We start from the raw sequence: 17,529 nt of genomic DNA, 5'->3' as shown, positions 1-17,529 counted from the left end.
AGACATAGATTACAAATAAAAAAAAAAAACAGAATTCATTTTCACAAATGGTACATATATGACAAAAGGATCATGGCCTATTAAGACTTAAATTCATTCCCTGCATTTTCTTGATTAGAGTGACAATGGGTATATCAGTCTGTTAGCATTCTCATCATACTGTCCCACAATAACCACAGGTTGTTTCATAGACAAATCTGCAAGTCCAATCGAATGCAGTCAGCCTGTAAAGTTGTCATAAATTCATTCCTCAAAGTTTCCAACTCCATTTTGGCTGTCATATTTATTGGAGGTTGTTTTCCCTTACCGGATCGAAGTCCTGTTTCAGATCAATCAGTGTAGTATTTGCTTTATCGAAACATTGGCTGTTAATACTAGTGGAAATACAGCATTTGAAATTTCCTTGGAGATTTCTCACTTGCAGCAAGCAGATCTGCACCATCCCAGCAGCTTCTTGTAGGCCATGCAACTAAACAGAATTCTCAGAAAACGTTATTTGAGCTTACAATTTACTTAACAAATCTTAACCTAAGAGAGGTATAGGACTTTCTGGCAACTATAAGAATTCATGTATTAAAACTTTGTTCCAAATTTGGCATTCTATTGGTCTCAAAAAACGGCCTTTCTTTCATTCTCTCCCATGACCTCAAAAACTAGCATGGTGAATTTACTAAGAAGTCTCTTACAACTAATTACCACAGAATAAGTCTATCAACAAATTTTTGGTTTAATTTTCCAGTTTCATTAGAACTATGGGTCTGCTAAGGATGTCTTTAAACTTCACCCTCAGACTGCTCCATTCAGTATTACATCGCTGCAGTGGGGGGAAGAGAGAACCCCCCCTTTCACTGCTTTAAAAGCGGGCAGCCAGGTTTTTCCAGTTGTTTTTTCTTTCTCTTCCTGCTGCAGTTTAGATATAACCAAGGTCACGCAGCTGTCATAATGGCTGGTACGAAGTAGGAGGCTCTGGGAAACTTCTCAGTTACAATGAGCTGCACACAGGCCTGGTATGTTTTGGTGTTTTGTTTTCCCATTTCATTCCAGCCATAATACACTTTATATGCAATTTCAAGTAGCTCAGCAATAGTTACATTCCTTAGCTCCATTTACCTTTTACAATTTAGAGATGTCAAAAAAAAACAGTATAAACCAGTATAATAAACATCAATCCATTATTCCATTTCCCTAAATCTAAATCAGTTAATATTCTAGCAACTTTTAAATACAATCTCTTCTAAATTCACATCTATCATAGCATTTTAACAATTTAAATGCTTTTCTAACAATATAAGCAATTACTCTAATGTGTAAGGCTGCGTGCTAAGGAGGGGGCAAGGTGGAATTTTAGCAGTGGAACCGGTTCCCATTTTGTAATTATCTCCCCAAACAAGATTCTTTTGGTACCAAATATGAATATGCAAACTAAAATACTGAGCTCAGATGTGAAAACCAAATACCCAGTTCAAATATGCAGATGGATCACAGTCACACTAATTTAAGACAATATCTCAATTTTTGCATTGCACCTTTGGGCCGCTTACTGCTCAGCCAGGTGGAGGTACCTCTGGGTCTCCCTGACAAAAAAAAAGTCACTGCACGCTGGAGCCTAATCGGCACCCGCCCCCCCGCCACCGCAGCGAGCTGGACTGGGCAAGGCCTTTTAATTATTTTTTTGTTGTTGTTTTGGGTTTTTTTTTGTGGTTTTTTGTTTTGTTTTGGGTTTTTTTTTTGTTGTTTGTTTGTTTGTTTGTTGTGGTTTTTTGTTTGTTTGGGTTTTTTGTTTTTGTTTTTTTTTAGTGTCTCATCTGGTGCGCTACAGCTGTTATTCCAAAACCAGGATTCTTTACATGGTGTGCATATGGAAAAGCCAAATCCACCACACCGAGATGAGACACAGCCTGTCACAGAGTTGCGCAAGTCTGGATAATGGAATAAAGCTAGTACGCTAGAAAAAAATATAACAGCTACTACACATAAAATCTTAACATCACGTTCACGCAGTAAGGAACTAAATTACTCATGATCTTCTGTATTATCACAAAATGCACACTTTGAGTCAACGGATTCTCATGATTTAACAGACTGGGAACTTATCGTACCATATAGCCAAGACCTACCAAAATTGCAACATGCTTAAACAGATACCCACAAAGAAAACAGGTTAATAAGGAAAACATTGTGCAGACAGACTTCAGCAAGTTTACTGTGACCTGCGCGTTATCAGTTAACTCTTTCAGCTTGTTGAAGTTCAAATCGCCCCGCCTGTAAAACTGTCTGAAATGATTTAATGATTTCTTGTAGAGATTTATTTTGTCCTGCTCTTCTGGCCTCAAAAACAACATTAATTGCAACAAGATTCTATCCTCCGGACACTTTTCCCAATCATTTAACTTATACAGCAGCCAACACTGATTTCAATATTTAACAATATCTTCCTTCCTTATAATTCCGAGTGCTTTGCGAAGTTTTAAAACACCTCCCAATACCTATTTTTTAGGAACACAACTGAAAACAATTATTCCTGACCCCATCTTGCAAGTAAAAACCTTGAGAAGGGGGAGGGAGGGAGGGGGAGGAGGTGGGAGGCACAGGGAACAGCATGAATGGGAAAAGTGGGGAGAAGGTTTTATGGCGCACTTAAAAACAACTAGTAAAACAATTAACTCACATTCCTAACAAGCTGCTTGATTTTCATAGAGGCAATACACAGAAAAACATAATCTGTACTGTAAAACTTGCAAATAACATGTTGATAGCAAACATTAGCATTCTCTACTGCTAATCTCAACACTAGTGCTTCCCTAGCTTCTAAGTTTTCGACCTGCTTACTGATGGCCTCTTGAAGGTGGTCAATAAATTGCATGTAATTCTTATTGGGACCCTGATTAATAGTTGCAAATGATTTGGCTGCTTTGTTGGTTTCAGACACCTTTCTCATAGCTTGATATGCAAGATCTGTTGACTGCCTCAGGATTTCAGAAACTTATCGTGTCTATAGCTGTGGTGTGTCAATTAGTGTCTCTTCCAGGAGTTGTGGGATACCTGCCCCTTTCAATGAATCCCCTTTCCCGTCACGATCAGCATGACCGCGTTGCTGACTGTTGGATTCACTCGCTAATAGCTGATCTGATTTTTCACACAGTTCTTTTGCCCACTTCTTATCCGGTGACTGCTTCTCCTCCGGCAAAGGAGTTAGAGGGGTAGAAGGCGGTAAAGGCGGACATGAATCAGTAAAAGGACTGATATTAGACTTATTTACGACTTTAGCATTCTCAGCTTTCACCAGTTCTTTTGACAAATTATCTGACTCCAGTTCCTTGAACTGCTTAGTCTCTTCAGGGTCGTGTGATGGTATGGGGGCCCATCTGCCAAGTGATTTTCCTCCCCCCTCCCCAGACTGCTGTATCATCGGGGGTGCCGACAGCACAACAGGGGTTGGGGCAGGAAGGGGATCAAAGACACGAACTGGGTAAGCTTCACAGTTATTTTTAGAGTTCTTATCAGGCTGTAGCGCTGTAAAAATTCCAGTAACCGCAGCCCGTTCAGCCTTCTTTTAAAGTGGACAGTATAAGCTTCCAAGTAGTCACTAGTGATTTAGTTTCTTTATCATCTCCATTGCTGACCTTATTCCATAATTTCTGCCCTTTATCGTCCCAAAGTTAACGTTTAAAAGCCTTCTCGTTTTCTCTGGGGTAGCCATTAATTTTATACCGAATTAATAGTCTACATATGTTACTTTCTTCTTATTTAAGTCCTCTCATAGAGAGAATAGGCAGGAGGAGTTTAACTATAGCTTCTTCCTCGAGGATATATTTTGCCCCATAACTTCACTCTTCCCTCCTCCCGCTCCCAGCCGCTCACCCTTTACAGTGACTTCTTCAACAAAATGCGGAACGTCCGTACGCCTCCGCCCGGTCTTCAGTCCAGATGATCCACCTCCGGCTGGGCCGCTCCAGGCTTTTCCCCGACCTCAGTGGTACGCCATTCAGAGTATCACGTCGGGGTCACCATTTGTAGGAACGAAATAAGGACTCAGCAAAACAAGTCGATTCAATGTGAATCACACTAAAGCCATTTATTACAGAAAACAGCCTCCTTATATATGCAACTATATTCTAATCACGTGTCCACGCTCCAAGCATGGATTCGCTAAATGAGTATCGTGGGCTGTCCATGCACTGGAGTCTCACTGATGATACATCCGATGATTCACGCCACGCCAGGAACCCGGTGATTGAGGAACACCCCTCTCTCTCACAGCAGATTCTGTTCTCAGCTTCTCTAAGAGGCCTTGAGATTCCTTTGAGCCTGACTAATTCAGCAACAAATCTTTATCTATCAAAACCCTTCCACATATTTCAACGTAAAGTATTTTAGGACTGGAATTTCAAAGTGCATGAATGGAAGAAGAGATTAAGGTGTTGAGGTAAATTCTGTGTAAACCCCACAATTTTTCCCTTAATACCTATTTTCCCACAATTCAACATTATGGCCAAAAACAATCTGGGTTTAACATACAACAGCCAGAGAGTATTGTACCAGTAAAATAGATAAAGATAAGATTTCTGTCACCAAAGGCTTGGCTTTGAAGTTCATTTTTTCTTGGGCACTTCCTTCTTTCCCCTCCTTTCTTCCAATCTTTTGACAGAGCGATTTTATGTTGTTGAAGGTTTTATTTTCTGCTGAAAATGCAGGAAATTCAGACAGATCTCTTGGAAGCTCCCCAAAGCTAATACAAACAAGATGCATATGATTCTCTTAAGTAACTAAAAATAAAGAAAATTATTTGAAACAATTTAACTGTAGAAATTCCCCTGTGAAGAGGAAAGGGAAGTTTACATCATTAGAATTGTGGATGCTGTTAAATGATGTTATCAAGGTGAAAATCCCTGGAGTGTCAATTCCTCTTTTCCATAAAGTACATCACCCTGGAGTTTATAATAGTTGTGTTATGGGCAGGTGTGGAAGAGCCAAGTACTGAATATCCAAAAATATAATTATTTTAAGTATTCCTTCACATCTGTAAAGCTAGCTGAAAAAAATAGAAAATAAACTGAAGCTGTCTGTTCATCTAGACTTTTTGTGGATGCAGCTGATGGATTTGGAGTTGGTTTATCAAATTTTTCCTCTATGTTTTCTTCCCTGGTAAAAAACATAGCGGCCAGAGCTGTTTTGGGTTAATTTGGCATTCTGAGTATTTTTATAAGTGTTAAGTATATGGTACGTGTATCCTTTTGTTTTCCATTGTTGACAAAATTGCCTTTCAAGTCATATGTGCGTCATGAAGGAAGTAGTTGTTTACAACTACAGGTTTATATGTTTGCAGGTTATATTTTTTGGGGGGGGGAAATCTCACTGAAAATATTCCACATGAATAAGGCATCATGGATTAAGGACTCAGAATAAAGAAAAGCCATTATTAAGGTTGCCTGTACTACCTTCATTCTCGCCTTTCTTTGGTTTATTCCCTCATCCATGGCGGGGATGAGGCTCTGAGAATGAGTGGTCCCCATCCCGTGGCCGCAGCGACACGACCATGACATGCTCCTGCCTGCTACGCCGAATGCCGCACCTGCCTCATCGTCCTCCGGCTCTTCCTCCACCCCAGCTGACGCACAAAGGAACAAAATGGCCTTGAGGGGACAGTCAGGGCCATCTGGGGAAGTGGAAATTCAGAGGTGGTTTTGCTGCTTTGAATTGTGGAGTTGTTAGGAAGGAAAATATTAAAATATCTCTAGATAAAGCTCCTTTAAGTAGTTTCTTTGCAGCTTTTCTGTACCGTGTGTGCTCCGTGCTCCACAGGAGAGGGCTCTGCAGTGTCAGTAATTGTGACCTAAAGCCACTAAGCTTCAACATAAAGAAATCTACACTCTAGAAAATTAAAATTTCAAGGCATCCTGTTACCGGCACCAAGATACCACCTGCTAAGAGCCATTCATTATCATTTGTCATAAGCAGTAAGTTCAGAATTGTGGGGTTCGTCAGCCTATAGTTCCATCATATATTTCTTCTGCTATTATAGGTGGCACTTTCGCTTTATTTCATCAGGTTTCTTTGGATTAAGACTTCACTATAGTGCGCCTTTCTTGATTTTTGATTTTTTTTTTTTTTTTTTTTTTACTCTATATACATTGTATGACTATAGCATATTCCATTACCCATCCCTGCTCAGGTTTTGTTTTTTCAACCGGATAAGCTTCTTCCTGCTCAGATTGTGCTAACCTTATATATATATATATATATATATATATATGTATATATAAAACTGCCTTTTCGATAGCATTCAGCATCACACCATTTCAATATGCAGAAACCTCCAGCAGTTATTTAGCCAAAAGTGTCAGTTGCCTGGAAGATTGCTGCGATGTGAAGTCTCAGTGAGAAGTGGGGATTTTTGAGTAGGCAGTAACATCCTGGATATATATATAGATATATATAGGTATATATTGTTGTATACTGCATAGCACCATTCCTATGGATCCCACAAGGGGATTTCCACAAAGGAAAAGGTGCACTGTTAGGTCTCTGATTGTAGACCTGGTTAGGCTTAGAATTATTTGTTGCTTTGGATTGTGGATTACTATACATTCAGGTAAAAAGGGAAAAAAAAAAAAAAAAAGAAAAAAAAAAAAAAAGAATTACTGCATTTAAGAGAATTCTAGCTTGCAATAAATAAATATTTAATCATAACGCATCGTGTGGACACAATATGAGAGTGAAGTTTGTGCACTAGTGCTTTTTAGAATCATGGAATAGAATCATTGAACGGTTTGGGTTGGAAGGGACCTTGGAAGCTTATCTAGTCCAACCCCTGCCATGAGCTAAATGTCTAAATCTCCCCTCTTTTCATTTCAAACCATCACCTCTTGTCCTATCGCAACAGGCCCTGCTCAAAAGCCTGTACCCAGGTCCAAGGGCCATCCCTTGCATAGAAATATCTCTTTATAATGTCACAAGTGACCAAAATTCTGATTTTCAAATGACTTATTTTCTGTATAAACTAGCATAGGGGGAAAGAAAGCAAAAAACAGAATAATTTTGTCTCGGTTTTTATTAGGCATTGCAAGTTATGAGGGATGGTTGAGCAAAGTTAACCTGAGTGACACGTGGACGCGTTTTCCTTTTTCTCCTAGGAATTAGTGGGATTTAGAAGCTGGAGATTTGCATTCTTTCCTAATAGAACTTTTTGAACCAGTTCTTTAAAAAATAAAATTGATTTAATGTCAAATGAAATGAAAAGGATGAGCACTCAGAATGTTCTGGTGTAGGAACCAGAAGACGGGTACCATAAATTAAACAATTTTTTTGGTGTTTAGGCCACTTGACTGATATTTTATAAACCATATACTTTTCAGTTCTTTTTACACACCAGTGTCATTCAGCACTATTTAAATATTAAATTCTCTAGAAGTCTTTGCCCAAGAGGATGTCATGCTAATTATTAATTACATCGTAGCAAGGAAAGCAACAATATCCCAGGATGCTCAGAACTGAGAACATCCAGCTCTGCCTGTAGTTTGCTTTGGCTTTGCACATTTGTGTCTTCCTTGTTAGTGTTTATCGAACTCAAATTCTTTTTTTCCAGATGATGTTCTCATTCCTGTGTTCAGCATGTTTTCATTCTCTTTTCTCTGGCATTATCACTTGTTTTTTCCTTTTTCCTTTAACAACAAAAAAAAAAGACCCACGCTAACCAGAATTGTACTTGCATCTCTTGTAGCTGGTGCTGTTCAGTTTGCCCCTTGTGCAACTAGAACATAACCAAACATCTGCCTTTTTGCCTTAAAAATGAAAGTTTTTGCAAAAAAGCTCCACATTTAATTCCTATCCTGCGAAGGAACCATGAGGTGGTTACCATCTCTTTTGCAGGCAAGATTTCAGTCTCAGAAAGTTGGTACTGAGCTTTAACTTCCACATTTCTTTTAATGATGAGTATAATTATTTTTATGGGTATAAACAAAAAAAAAAAAAGAGGTGGAGGAGGACTAATTCTCATCAGTGTCAACAGAGGCAGCTGAGCCCTGTTTTGTAAAGGAATGCTGTAATAATTTTATATTTGAGTGCCACATTTGAATTTGCAAATTTTAAGCAATAAGAAAATGCAGTTACTTTTATCTCCTCTCTCATTTAAATGTACCATTTAATAGATTGAAATCGGTCTTCCTGTCCCGTCCCCCCCCGCCCAAATTAATATCTGGCTTTTTGATTTGTATAACAGCCAATTCGGTAAAAAATTAATCTTACGAGATTGTCGAGGTTTGATTGCGGGGTGACAATAAAACCGTGGCAGATGTATTGTTAACCCCCTTTTTCCCCCTTCTCCCTCTTTAGCCCCTGTATTCTGTATTTTAGGACAGTGTCTCAGTTACTAGGTCATCCTGTTGCTTTGGGGAGAGAATGACGCCAAAGCCACCATAATATACCATATTCTGAATTAAATCCAGCTTGATAAGCATGTACCACTCCACAGATAAATTAGCCAGGTCTGGATTTTTCTTCAGATTGCAGCTGAAGCAATTATTTTAGGTTTTGTCTAGTGTTTTGCATTATACACATTTCACAGAATCTCAGTGGGATGTTATTTCATAGCACACAACTACAGACAGAGAAACCATCTGCATTTTGAATGTAAAGATTGTTTCTTCTATAGAAAGTGATCCCATTGACAGATTAAGTCAGAGGTATCAAACTCATTTTCACCGGGGGCCAAATCAGCCTGGCGGTTGCTTTCAAAGGGCTGAATGTAATTTTAGGATCGTGTTTGCCCCTCAGTTATGTGAGTTGTGCTCCTTTATCACCAACACTGTCTCATAACACAAAAGACATATTGTTTTTTCTCCTTGAAACACAAACACGTATTCGCTTTCTCATCTCTCATTAAGTCGCCTTCCTTCTGCGTCAGTCTTTCTCTTACTGGACATTTTGGAATTCAGATTGTTCCACCAAAGATGGTATGGTGCACCACTTAAGTAAAAGACCAAGATGTCCTTTAGGAATGTGCGTGGAGACAAAGTGCCAGGCTGGATAAAACAAGGTGCAGGACAGATCCGGCCTGTGGATCACAGCTTTGTAGAAGGGTTTCTGCCATCGTTAGCTGCACTACAATGGTAATTCAGGTGGTTGAGGAAGAAGAAGAAGAGGAAATCGTCATGTTTGGAAAAAAATCTGTAACCACAGTCAATCAGACACCGTTGCTAAAGAAGAAAATTTCATTGGAGTGTGCGCACCAATTATTGACCTTCAAACAAGAATTTCCAAAGGATTTCATTGCTTAAATCTGTTTTGTACATGCCGAAGACAAGCAGTGTGGATAATCATAGAATCATTTTGTTTGGAAAAGCCCCTCAAGATGATCGAGTCCAACCGTTAACCCAATCCTGACAGATGTTCAGGGTACGATGGGTTTTGATCCAGTCAGTTTTCCTTCTCCTGTCTTTGCTTTTCTCTTTCACCAGCCACTTTTTGTCTTTTTTTTTTTCTCTCTTCTTCACCCTATCCCTCCTCCCAAAGCAGGTACCCAACAGAAAATATATTAAATTAAATATACGCTGAAGTGCTTTTACTTACCATAGGAAGGGTTGAAAAAACTAAGTTCACTTAACCCTTAGTGAATTTGGCTGATTACAGTATTTTAATGCTTTTTGGCGTGAGAAGATGGCTCCTGTTGAGAGAATCAAGCTCTGTGGCTGAATACTAGAGCATTTTGGTTAAAATTTGGGTTATTACAGGAGAAAACAGATCTCTTTCCAGATACAGGCACACCAGATCTGCTTACTGTTGAGACATTAACTAGCTAATAGCTCCATTAGTAATAATTACCTATGTTCTGCCTTTATTACCTAATCTATTTTATGATGGAAATGGGCACACTAACCTTTTCTTCCTTTTTTTTTTTTTTTTTTTAAAGGCACAAGACCTGAACGTGATCGAGGAAGTGATCCGCATGATGCTGGAGATCATCAACTCCTGCCTGACCAATTCTCTTCACCACAACCCCAATCTGGTGTACACGCTGCTTTACAAAAGGGATCTGTTTGAGCAGTTTCGAACTCACCCTTCTTTCCAGGACATCATGCAAAATATAGACCTGGTGAGTGATACGTTATTGAACAGATACTTACACTTGGTTATTTTATCCTTTTTTATCCTTTTGAGAGGTGGAAAATATTCATCGTCTCTATCAAGTTACTTTAAAAAGGTTGGAGGTTCTCTCCCCTGTTTCCTGAGCTTCCACTGTGATTTTTTTTCTGGGCAACAGCTTTAATTTGGGAGAGTTTGGGATGCGTCTGATAAGGAATTCCCAACCTGTGACACATCTTTCACTCCCCTAAGGAAGGACAGCATCAACCTCTCTTAACTACCCCTTGTTAGAAGCCTTTTGTGGAAGAAAAAACAGGTTTTCATGAGCAGCCAATCTTTTTTCTTACTCCTCTCAACAGTCAATTAATATGGGGGATGTTTTTTAAGAGCAGACATTCAGTTGCCTTTATCTGTGTGTTGCTCTCACCTAAAAAGTGTCTCTCCACATCAGTCCCTTTAGGGTAAGTAAACATTTTGGAAGGAAAAACAAAATAGCTGCAGATCAGAAACTGTTACCACTGTGGCTCTCCATGGAGTATGACTTTGGAAAACAGTTGTGTCCTGGTTTTACTAAAAAACAAGTTTCTCTCTCAGTGAATTTGCCTGTCAGCTAAAGCTTTCATATTAACTGCATTTTCCTGGAGAACCAGACACATGTTTTGGTAAACCTAGCAATGGAATGCAAACTTATTGATAAGCACGGATGGACATCTCGCGAGAGGGGCGACGAGAAGAAAGAGACCAAGAAACTGACCAACTGGGTATAACATTCCATTCACGTGAATACTTCATATAAAAGTGGGAGATCACGAGGATCTCGTGTTGCTTTTCCCTTTTCCCTTCTGCTTATGGCCGACATTAGGAGAGGACCTTGCTAGTCGTCCCTGCAAACTGAGGCCTAGTGAGAGACTGAATTCAGCTCCGATTGGCTGCAGAGTCTAATCCAGGACTTCGGGTGCCGGCTCTGCAGTTGCTGAGACTTTCAAGATTGGTTTTGTATATTTTGTATTATTTTCTCTATTCTTATTAGTAGCATTAGTAAAACATCTTTAATTTTTTCCAACTCTCTTCACTCTGTGCTTCTTTTCCTCCCAATTGCCTCTCCTTAGTGAAAAGGGGGGAGAGGGAGGGGGAAGTGTGTGGGGGGAGAGGGGGTTAACAATACATCTGCCAGGGTTTTATTGTCACCCCGCAATCTTAACCCTCGACAAGTTGTTAATTAATTACTGCTGCAGCTGATGGTGGCTTTAATGTTCGTATTGAGAACCCGAGTAATGATTCCTGATAGAAAAGAACAGATTTTTAAGCACAAGAAATATTTCTCTGTCCTCAAGTCAGTATTTGCAGAGCTGAACAATGCTTGAAGTAGCTTTTATTTTAAAATATTACAGAAGATTGACAGATTTCTGATGATCCATAAAGGAATTTTAAATGTCAAACTGAAATCCTGCTCTGTACCTTCCCCTTCCTCTTCGGTTCTCACTTCATGTTTTCTAGTCATGCAAGAGCTTGGAGAGCAGAGGATTCGGAGCTCAAAACTCTCCGAATTTTTGGCAGCTGCAGACTACAGCATGATGCTGCCCGGATGATTAGGACAAGATGTCTTCAAATTGTAGGGCAGTGAAAAATAAATAATCATCATCTTCTTTCTCTTTTTTCTTCTTCTTTTCTTCTTCTCTCCTCCTTCTTCCCTCCTTCTTTCCTTCTTCTTTTTTCTTCTCCTCTCCTCCTCTTCCCTTCTTCTTCTTCCCTTCTTCTTCTTCCCTTCTTTTTTTTCATTCCTGACTGAGATAGACACCTTCTTTGGTCACTTGTCCAGATCCAAGAAAATTAGCACTGGCCATGCCTTCTGTGTGACAGCCCTGTGCTTCCCACCGATAGCAGCATGTCCTTTCCTTTGTAACACTAAAATGTAGGTTTTCCTCAACAATTTAAACAATTCCTCCCCAAAACTATTTAATATTAGGTTACAGCATAATGCCACTTACATTCAGAAACTATTTAAAGCTTTCCAAGGGAGCATGTTGAATTTTTAAATAGCTCCTTCGTTAGAGAGAAGCGAGGATGTAAAAAAAGAGATTTTTAAAATTTTTTTTTAATGTACCTGTCACCAGCTGGTAAGTGCTGAGAGTTGTCAGACTTGCAGATCTGAATAAAAGATGAGATTCATCTGACTCCTACCTTGTCATGTCCTCCAGCTCATACATGGGATTGGCAGCACTACCATCCTGTAGATTGTCTTGTGTGCCACAGCCAAAATGTTGTAACTGGTCTTCCTATCCCTTGAAAAAGTGGTAAACTGTATTAGTTTTGCTCTACATATGGGGAGCTTGTCTGGGACTGTGTGGGCACTGAGAAGAACCAAAATACGTTCTTGGCTCCCAAACTTTGCTCAAGGTTTTTTTCTACACTGATGAAGGTGGGAGCTCCATCCTCATGGCCATGTGAGTTGTTGTGAGTGTCTGAAATGTAGATGTGCTCCAAAACTAGTCAAAAAATATGGGGGAAAAAATACATATATTTAAAGATTTAGCTCAATAAATTCCTAAACTGTATGTTGCTGGAAGCTGGGAGGATGTATTCACAGGGAGGATCTCCCTATTCTTGAACTGCTCTTATATTCTTATTTAAGTTTCCATCCCAGCCTGATGTTAGAGAGAGAATTTTGGGGCTTTTTGTGTAGCCAAAACTGATTATTCAGAGCAGGATGGATCCACCAACTTCCCACGTATCAGGAATCTCTTTTGGGGTTCAGGCTGCTGTGCTCAATGTAATTTGGTGGACAAACACATATAAATCATAGGTGTAAATGGTAAATGTTGCAGCTTTTGGTGATGGAAGGGTGGGGACCCCAAACTATGTCTGGAGGGGCTGTGCTACGTCTTGATTCTCTCCACCAGTACTTTTTGTGGTCATTAAACAGCAAAATACATTTGGATTATCTCCACCCACGCTACAGTGGAAGCATGAGTATAATTTCCATCATCAGATCCCACTAGTGGTCTACATGAGGTTCGTGTTATGCTCTGGGTCACCCTGACATCCCTCTGTGATTCAACAGAATCCTCCTTATGCTGGGTGTAAGATTCTCTGATCCTAAACTATAGTCCAGATTTGTATTTCCTACAGAAATACTAACAGACAGCATGTTCTATATTGAGGAAATCTTACCAAAATACAGAATATGTGCAATCTGTAATGAGTTTTGGACACTACAACAGATGCCAGGTCACCTTGTCAAGAATCTATAAAATGGATATGACATTTCTTGACTTTAATACTTAGTGGTTTGACTTTGTTGCACATAATGTTCTCATCAAACAAACAGGAAGCACAGAAGAGGTGAAAATGCTAAAAATTAGATGCAAAATTAGTTGGAAAATGTACTGAGAAGGTAGTAATGAGGAGCTGATGGTGCAAACAGAAGGAGGTGTTTGCTGCAGTCCTGGGTGGGCATGCAAAGCAGAGAAGCCCAGAGGTGTCCCCTGAGTCTGCTGGTGCTAGTGACATCTTAGCTGGGTTACTCTGGGTTTAGAATCATTTGGGTTGGAAAGGATCTGTAAGATCATCGAGTCCAACTGTTAACGCACCCCTGGTACTAACCCATGTCCCTGAGAACCTCATCTCCGTGTCTGTTCAACCCCTCCAGGGATGGTGACTCCACCACTGCCCTGGGCAGCCTGTTCCAATGCCCGACAGCCCTTTCTGGGAAGAAATTGTTCCCAAGATCCAACCTCAACCTCCCCTGGCACAACTTGAGGCCGTTTCCTCTCGTCCTGTTGCTTGTTCCTTAGGAGCAGAGCCTGACCCCCTCTGGCTCCAACCTCCTTTCAGGCAGTTGCAGAGAGCAAGAAGGTATTCCCTCAGCCTCCTGTTCTCCAGGCTGAACCCCTCAGGTCCTTCAGCTGCTCCCCAGCACACTTGTGCTCCAGCCCACGAGCCCACGAAATGTTGGAGAACCTCCCAGTAGCATGAGCAAAATCTGTGCGTAGCTTCAGCAAGGAGTAGTCAGGTGCTCGTGTGTAGACAGGTTGTAACAAGTAGCTCTGACCATCTTTTGGTACCCTCAAAGGACTCTAAGTAGGTGTTGAAACTTTGCCTCATACACTTCTTGAATTGTTTTGAGTTTCAGATCCTCTGCATGACTGATGAGTTCCTCTGGGATACGGGATGGAGTTTGCAAAGTGTGTCCTTTTGGGATGAAAGGAGCTTTAGAAATTGAGGTTTTCTGATGTCCCACATGGAGAACTGCCAGTGGGATGTCTGCTTCTGCTGCAACCTGCTGAGCTTGGAGAGGGATGAAAGTTAAAGCCTGACCTAACTGTGTTCTAGTAATAAGGACGAGGTGGAGCACAGAAAAGGGGGTGGGGAGGGAAATGTCGTGAAAATCAACTTGGCCTCACCAAGGAGATCCATGGAGGACGAGAACGTCAAGAGGGAACGTACAAATCCTTGGGCCTGGAATTTGTGATGGGGAAGGTACATTGGGGACACCGTGTGCTTAATTTGGGGACAAGATAAGCTTTGTGACCTTTGGATGCTCCAAAACCCCCAGGCAAGTCACGCAGACTCTTGTAGTCATATTGAGATATTTAATAGTTGTCTTAAAGCCTCGGTACAGAAATCATTGGAACTACAAGGGTTTTACCTTAATGCTTGAAAATTAAAGTAAATTTCTAGCCCAAACTGTAAGACTGGAAGGCATCAAAAATCCTGACATGCAGAAGTACTGACAGATAGAAATAAAAGCATATGTCAGTGCGCAGTACTTGAAAATGTAAATTTATTAATTCAGCTGTGTGTGTTAAATTGTAAAATCATCTGTCGCGGTTGAGACGGACAAACGACATAGACCAAGTTCTTCCAGGATGAAAGTAGTAGATGCCATTTATTGCCACAAGTGCATTTTCATACAGTTTTACCAATTCATGTGTCTCTTCACTATTGGTTACAAAATACAGCAGTAACATCTCACTGGTTATTTTTGCTATCATCAATGTTACTTTTTACTCCCTTCTCTCTCACGGGTACATCCTTAACATCTCCAGATACTCCGTTACTCCCATCTTTCTCATGGGTAGGCCTTAATATCTTCAAGGCTAATTTCTGTTCCCATGCCCTCCGTCAGGGAATCCATGGACCCACCGTACTCCCACAATTCCCCCTTTTTGTATTTGTGCTAAAAAAATTGCCTGTCCGCTGCAGGGCCCTTTGCAGCAGAGAAATCATTTTTCATTCCAGGTGATCAGCTTTTTCAGCTCACGATTAGAACAAGCTGGCATGGAGCTGTCAGTGGAGCAGGTTCTGGAAATCATCAAGCAAGGAGCTGTTGCTTTGCCCAAAGACCAGCTAAGAGTAAGTGCTCAAGACCTCATCAATTAAAATGTCCGTTTCCAATCACAGACACACCCTTTATATCCAAATGTCAAAACACCATTTTTCCTATCAATAGTAGCAGATAAGCAGCGTTGTGAATTGCCCGTATGTGGATGTTTTAATTGAAATTCCTAATTTGTGCCTAATGTTTGAGTTTTCTTGATTAGTTATTAAATTGAATTAGTGTTTGCTGAGGTTGACTTTTTCTTCATGATATCTCAAAGATACAGTCTCAACTCTCCATCCATTATTTAATTAAACTGTAACCAAACTTTGATCATTCTTTTTATTTTATTAACTTATTCTTCTTTCTCTAAAGTTCTGCACCTCTGTCTCGGTCTACATAAAATGCTACAAAAATAAATTTCTGGGGCTTTCGTTCAGAATTAACTAACCTACTGAAAATCAGTTCAGGACCTGTAAATCTAGTCAACATGATCATGAACTTTCTGTATAATCCTGAGCAGATCCCTCTGTTCTGAGAACCTCTCAGATCTCATAAGGGATTTACCAACTTGACAGATTTTGTGAGGAAAAATCCATTAATGGCTGTGTGATAATTAAATACTGCAGTAATGAAATCTGTGTGAGTAGGTAAGTAAGTAAATGGGAATTATGTGGGTTTTTTAAACCCACAAAATTTTGCTTCTCCATTATGCCAAGTTTATTTTAAATACTGCCTGCTTTCTGCAGAACCATTTTTATTCCTACTCCATGATAAGAGATTGAAAGTATCTTCTCAAGACCCACTTCTTTTGTGATAACTTTAGGAAAATATCATCTGATAAGGCTCACTGAGTACCCATGGCCATTGGTGATGGCTGGTAATTTATTTATACCCTGGTAATTTTAAAACACCCAGTGGGAATTGTCAAGCTGGCTGCGGGTACTAATGCCTTTCTGACAGTTCCCCCTGTCACAGATTTATTCTCTCAGACTGAATTAATTTGGGAGAGGTTGGTCTAGAGTCTGAACCCTGTAATTCCAGAGGAGTTGTTGGATCCAAATCCAGCCCCTCGGGTTGTGTCCTTGCTGCACTGGGAATCCAGAGACATTTTTCTTTTTCTATAACGACTTATTCTTACATGCAGATAATTAAAAGCTCTTATGTTAAGAGGCTACAGTGATTCTTTCATGACGTAGAGCTATCACTAAAAAAATTCTCTCCTTAGAAAAAAAAATGATGGTTTGATCAGTTAGTTAATGTGCCAGATGACCTACATGTTGGGCCACAATTTAAAGAAATGTTGTTATGCCATCAAGTTTACATTTTATGTGTTAAATATATACAGCATTCAAAATGACATGTTTATATTGCCACTTAAATCAGCAGATCAACGCTTTTTGACAAGTGCCAAACTCTGTAAATCCTCACCACGCAGTCTGGTACTTCTAATTTTAAGGATGTTTCTTGTGTGACTTGGAGCACTTACCTCTGGGGACAAGGTTACCAAGTGAACACAGTCAATCTGGCACATAATTCTTCTACACTGTCTGCTTACACCTACATTTTTTTATCATTTTTTTCCAAATCTTTTTGCTGAGCAACAACTGAGCCAGAGCAGGTTACTCCTGCATGAAGAAAAGTTGGTGACACTGACCTTGGTATCTTTCATGTCATGTATTAATTTATAAATGCAAATAACTTCATTATATAACCGTAATTATGAGCAGTATGTGATTCTGTCCTATAGAAATGACTTTGTGAGTCGTTGTGTCCTCTGTCCTCGTACCTCTCTTCTGGGAGTCTCATAATTCCTCAGGTCTTCCTGCTTCAGTCTCTGAGGTTTTCAGGGGAAGCTGTTCTAAAGCTTGACAAAATCATGTTAACATCAAACTAAAGGTACAGTTACACAATAACTCTGGCAACTCTGAGGAATTTCAGCAGCTAAATAAAGGAGAAAGCTTTAATCCACATCTTTAACGACACTCTCAGCCTACTGGCCACCCTATGAACCGTTGCTGGCCAGCTTGGACAATTTATGGAGGAATTAGGGGTCTGTTGCATCTGGGTTGACATGACCTATATGTAATTCATAGAATTACAGAGTGGTTTAGGTTGGAATGGACCTT

General features: G+C 40.0%; 1 protein-coding gene across 1 annotated transcript in view; it reads left to right on the top strand.

Annotated features, from left to right (window-relative positions):
- Window positions 1–17,529, top strand: part of LOC135577008 (dymeclin-like) — a 225,210-nt gene that overhangs the window by 173,839 nt on the left and 33,842 nt on the right. The window contains 2 exon segments of the mRNA XM_065044447.1: window positions 9,908–10,090; window positions 15,322–15,435. Coding sequence (XP_064900519.1) covers window positions 9,908–10,090; window positions 15,322–15,435 — 297 coding nt within the window.

Source organism: Columba livia, chromosome W, assembly GCF_036013475.1.
Source record: "Columba livia isolate bColLiv1 breed racing homer chromosome W, bColLiv1.pat.W.v2, whole genome shotgun sequence".
NCBI classification, from domain to species: domain Eukaryota; kingdom Metazoa; phylum Chordata; class Aves; order Columbiformes; family Columbidae; genus Columba; species Columba livia.
This window is presented reverse-complemented; position numbering and strand designations above follow the sequence as displayed.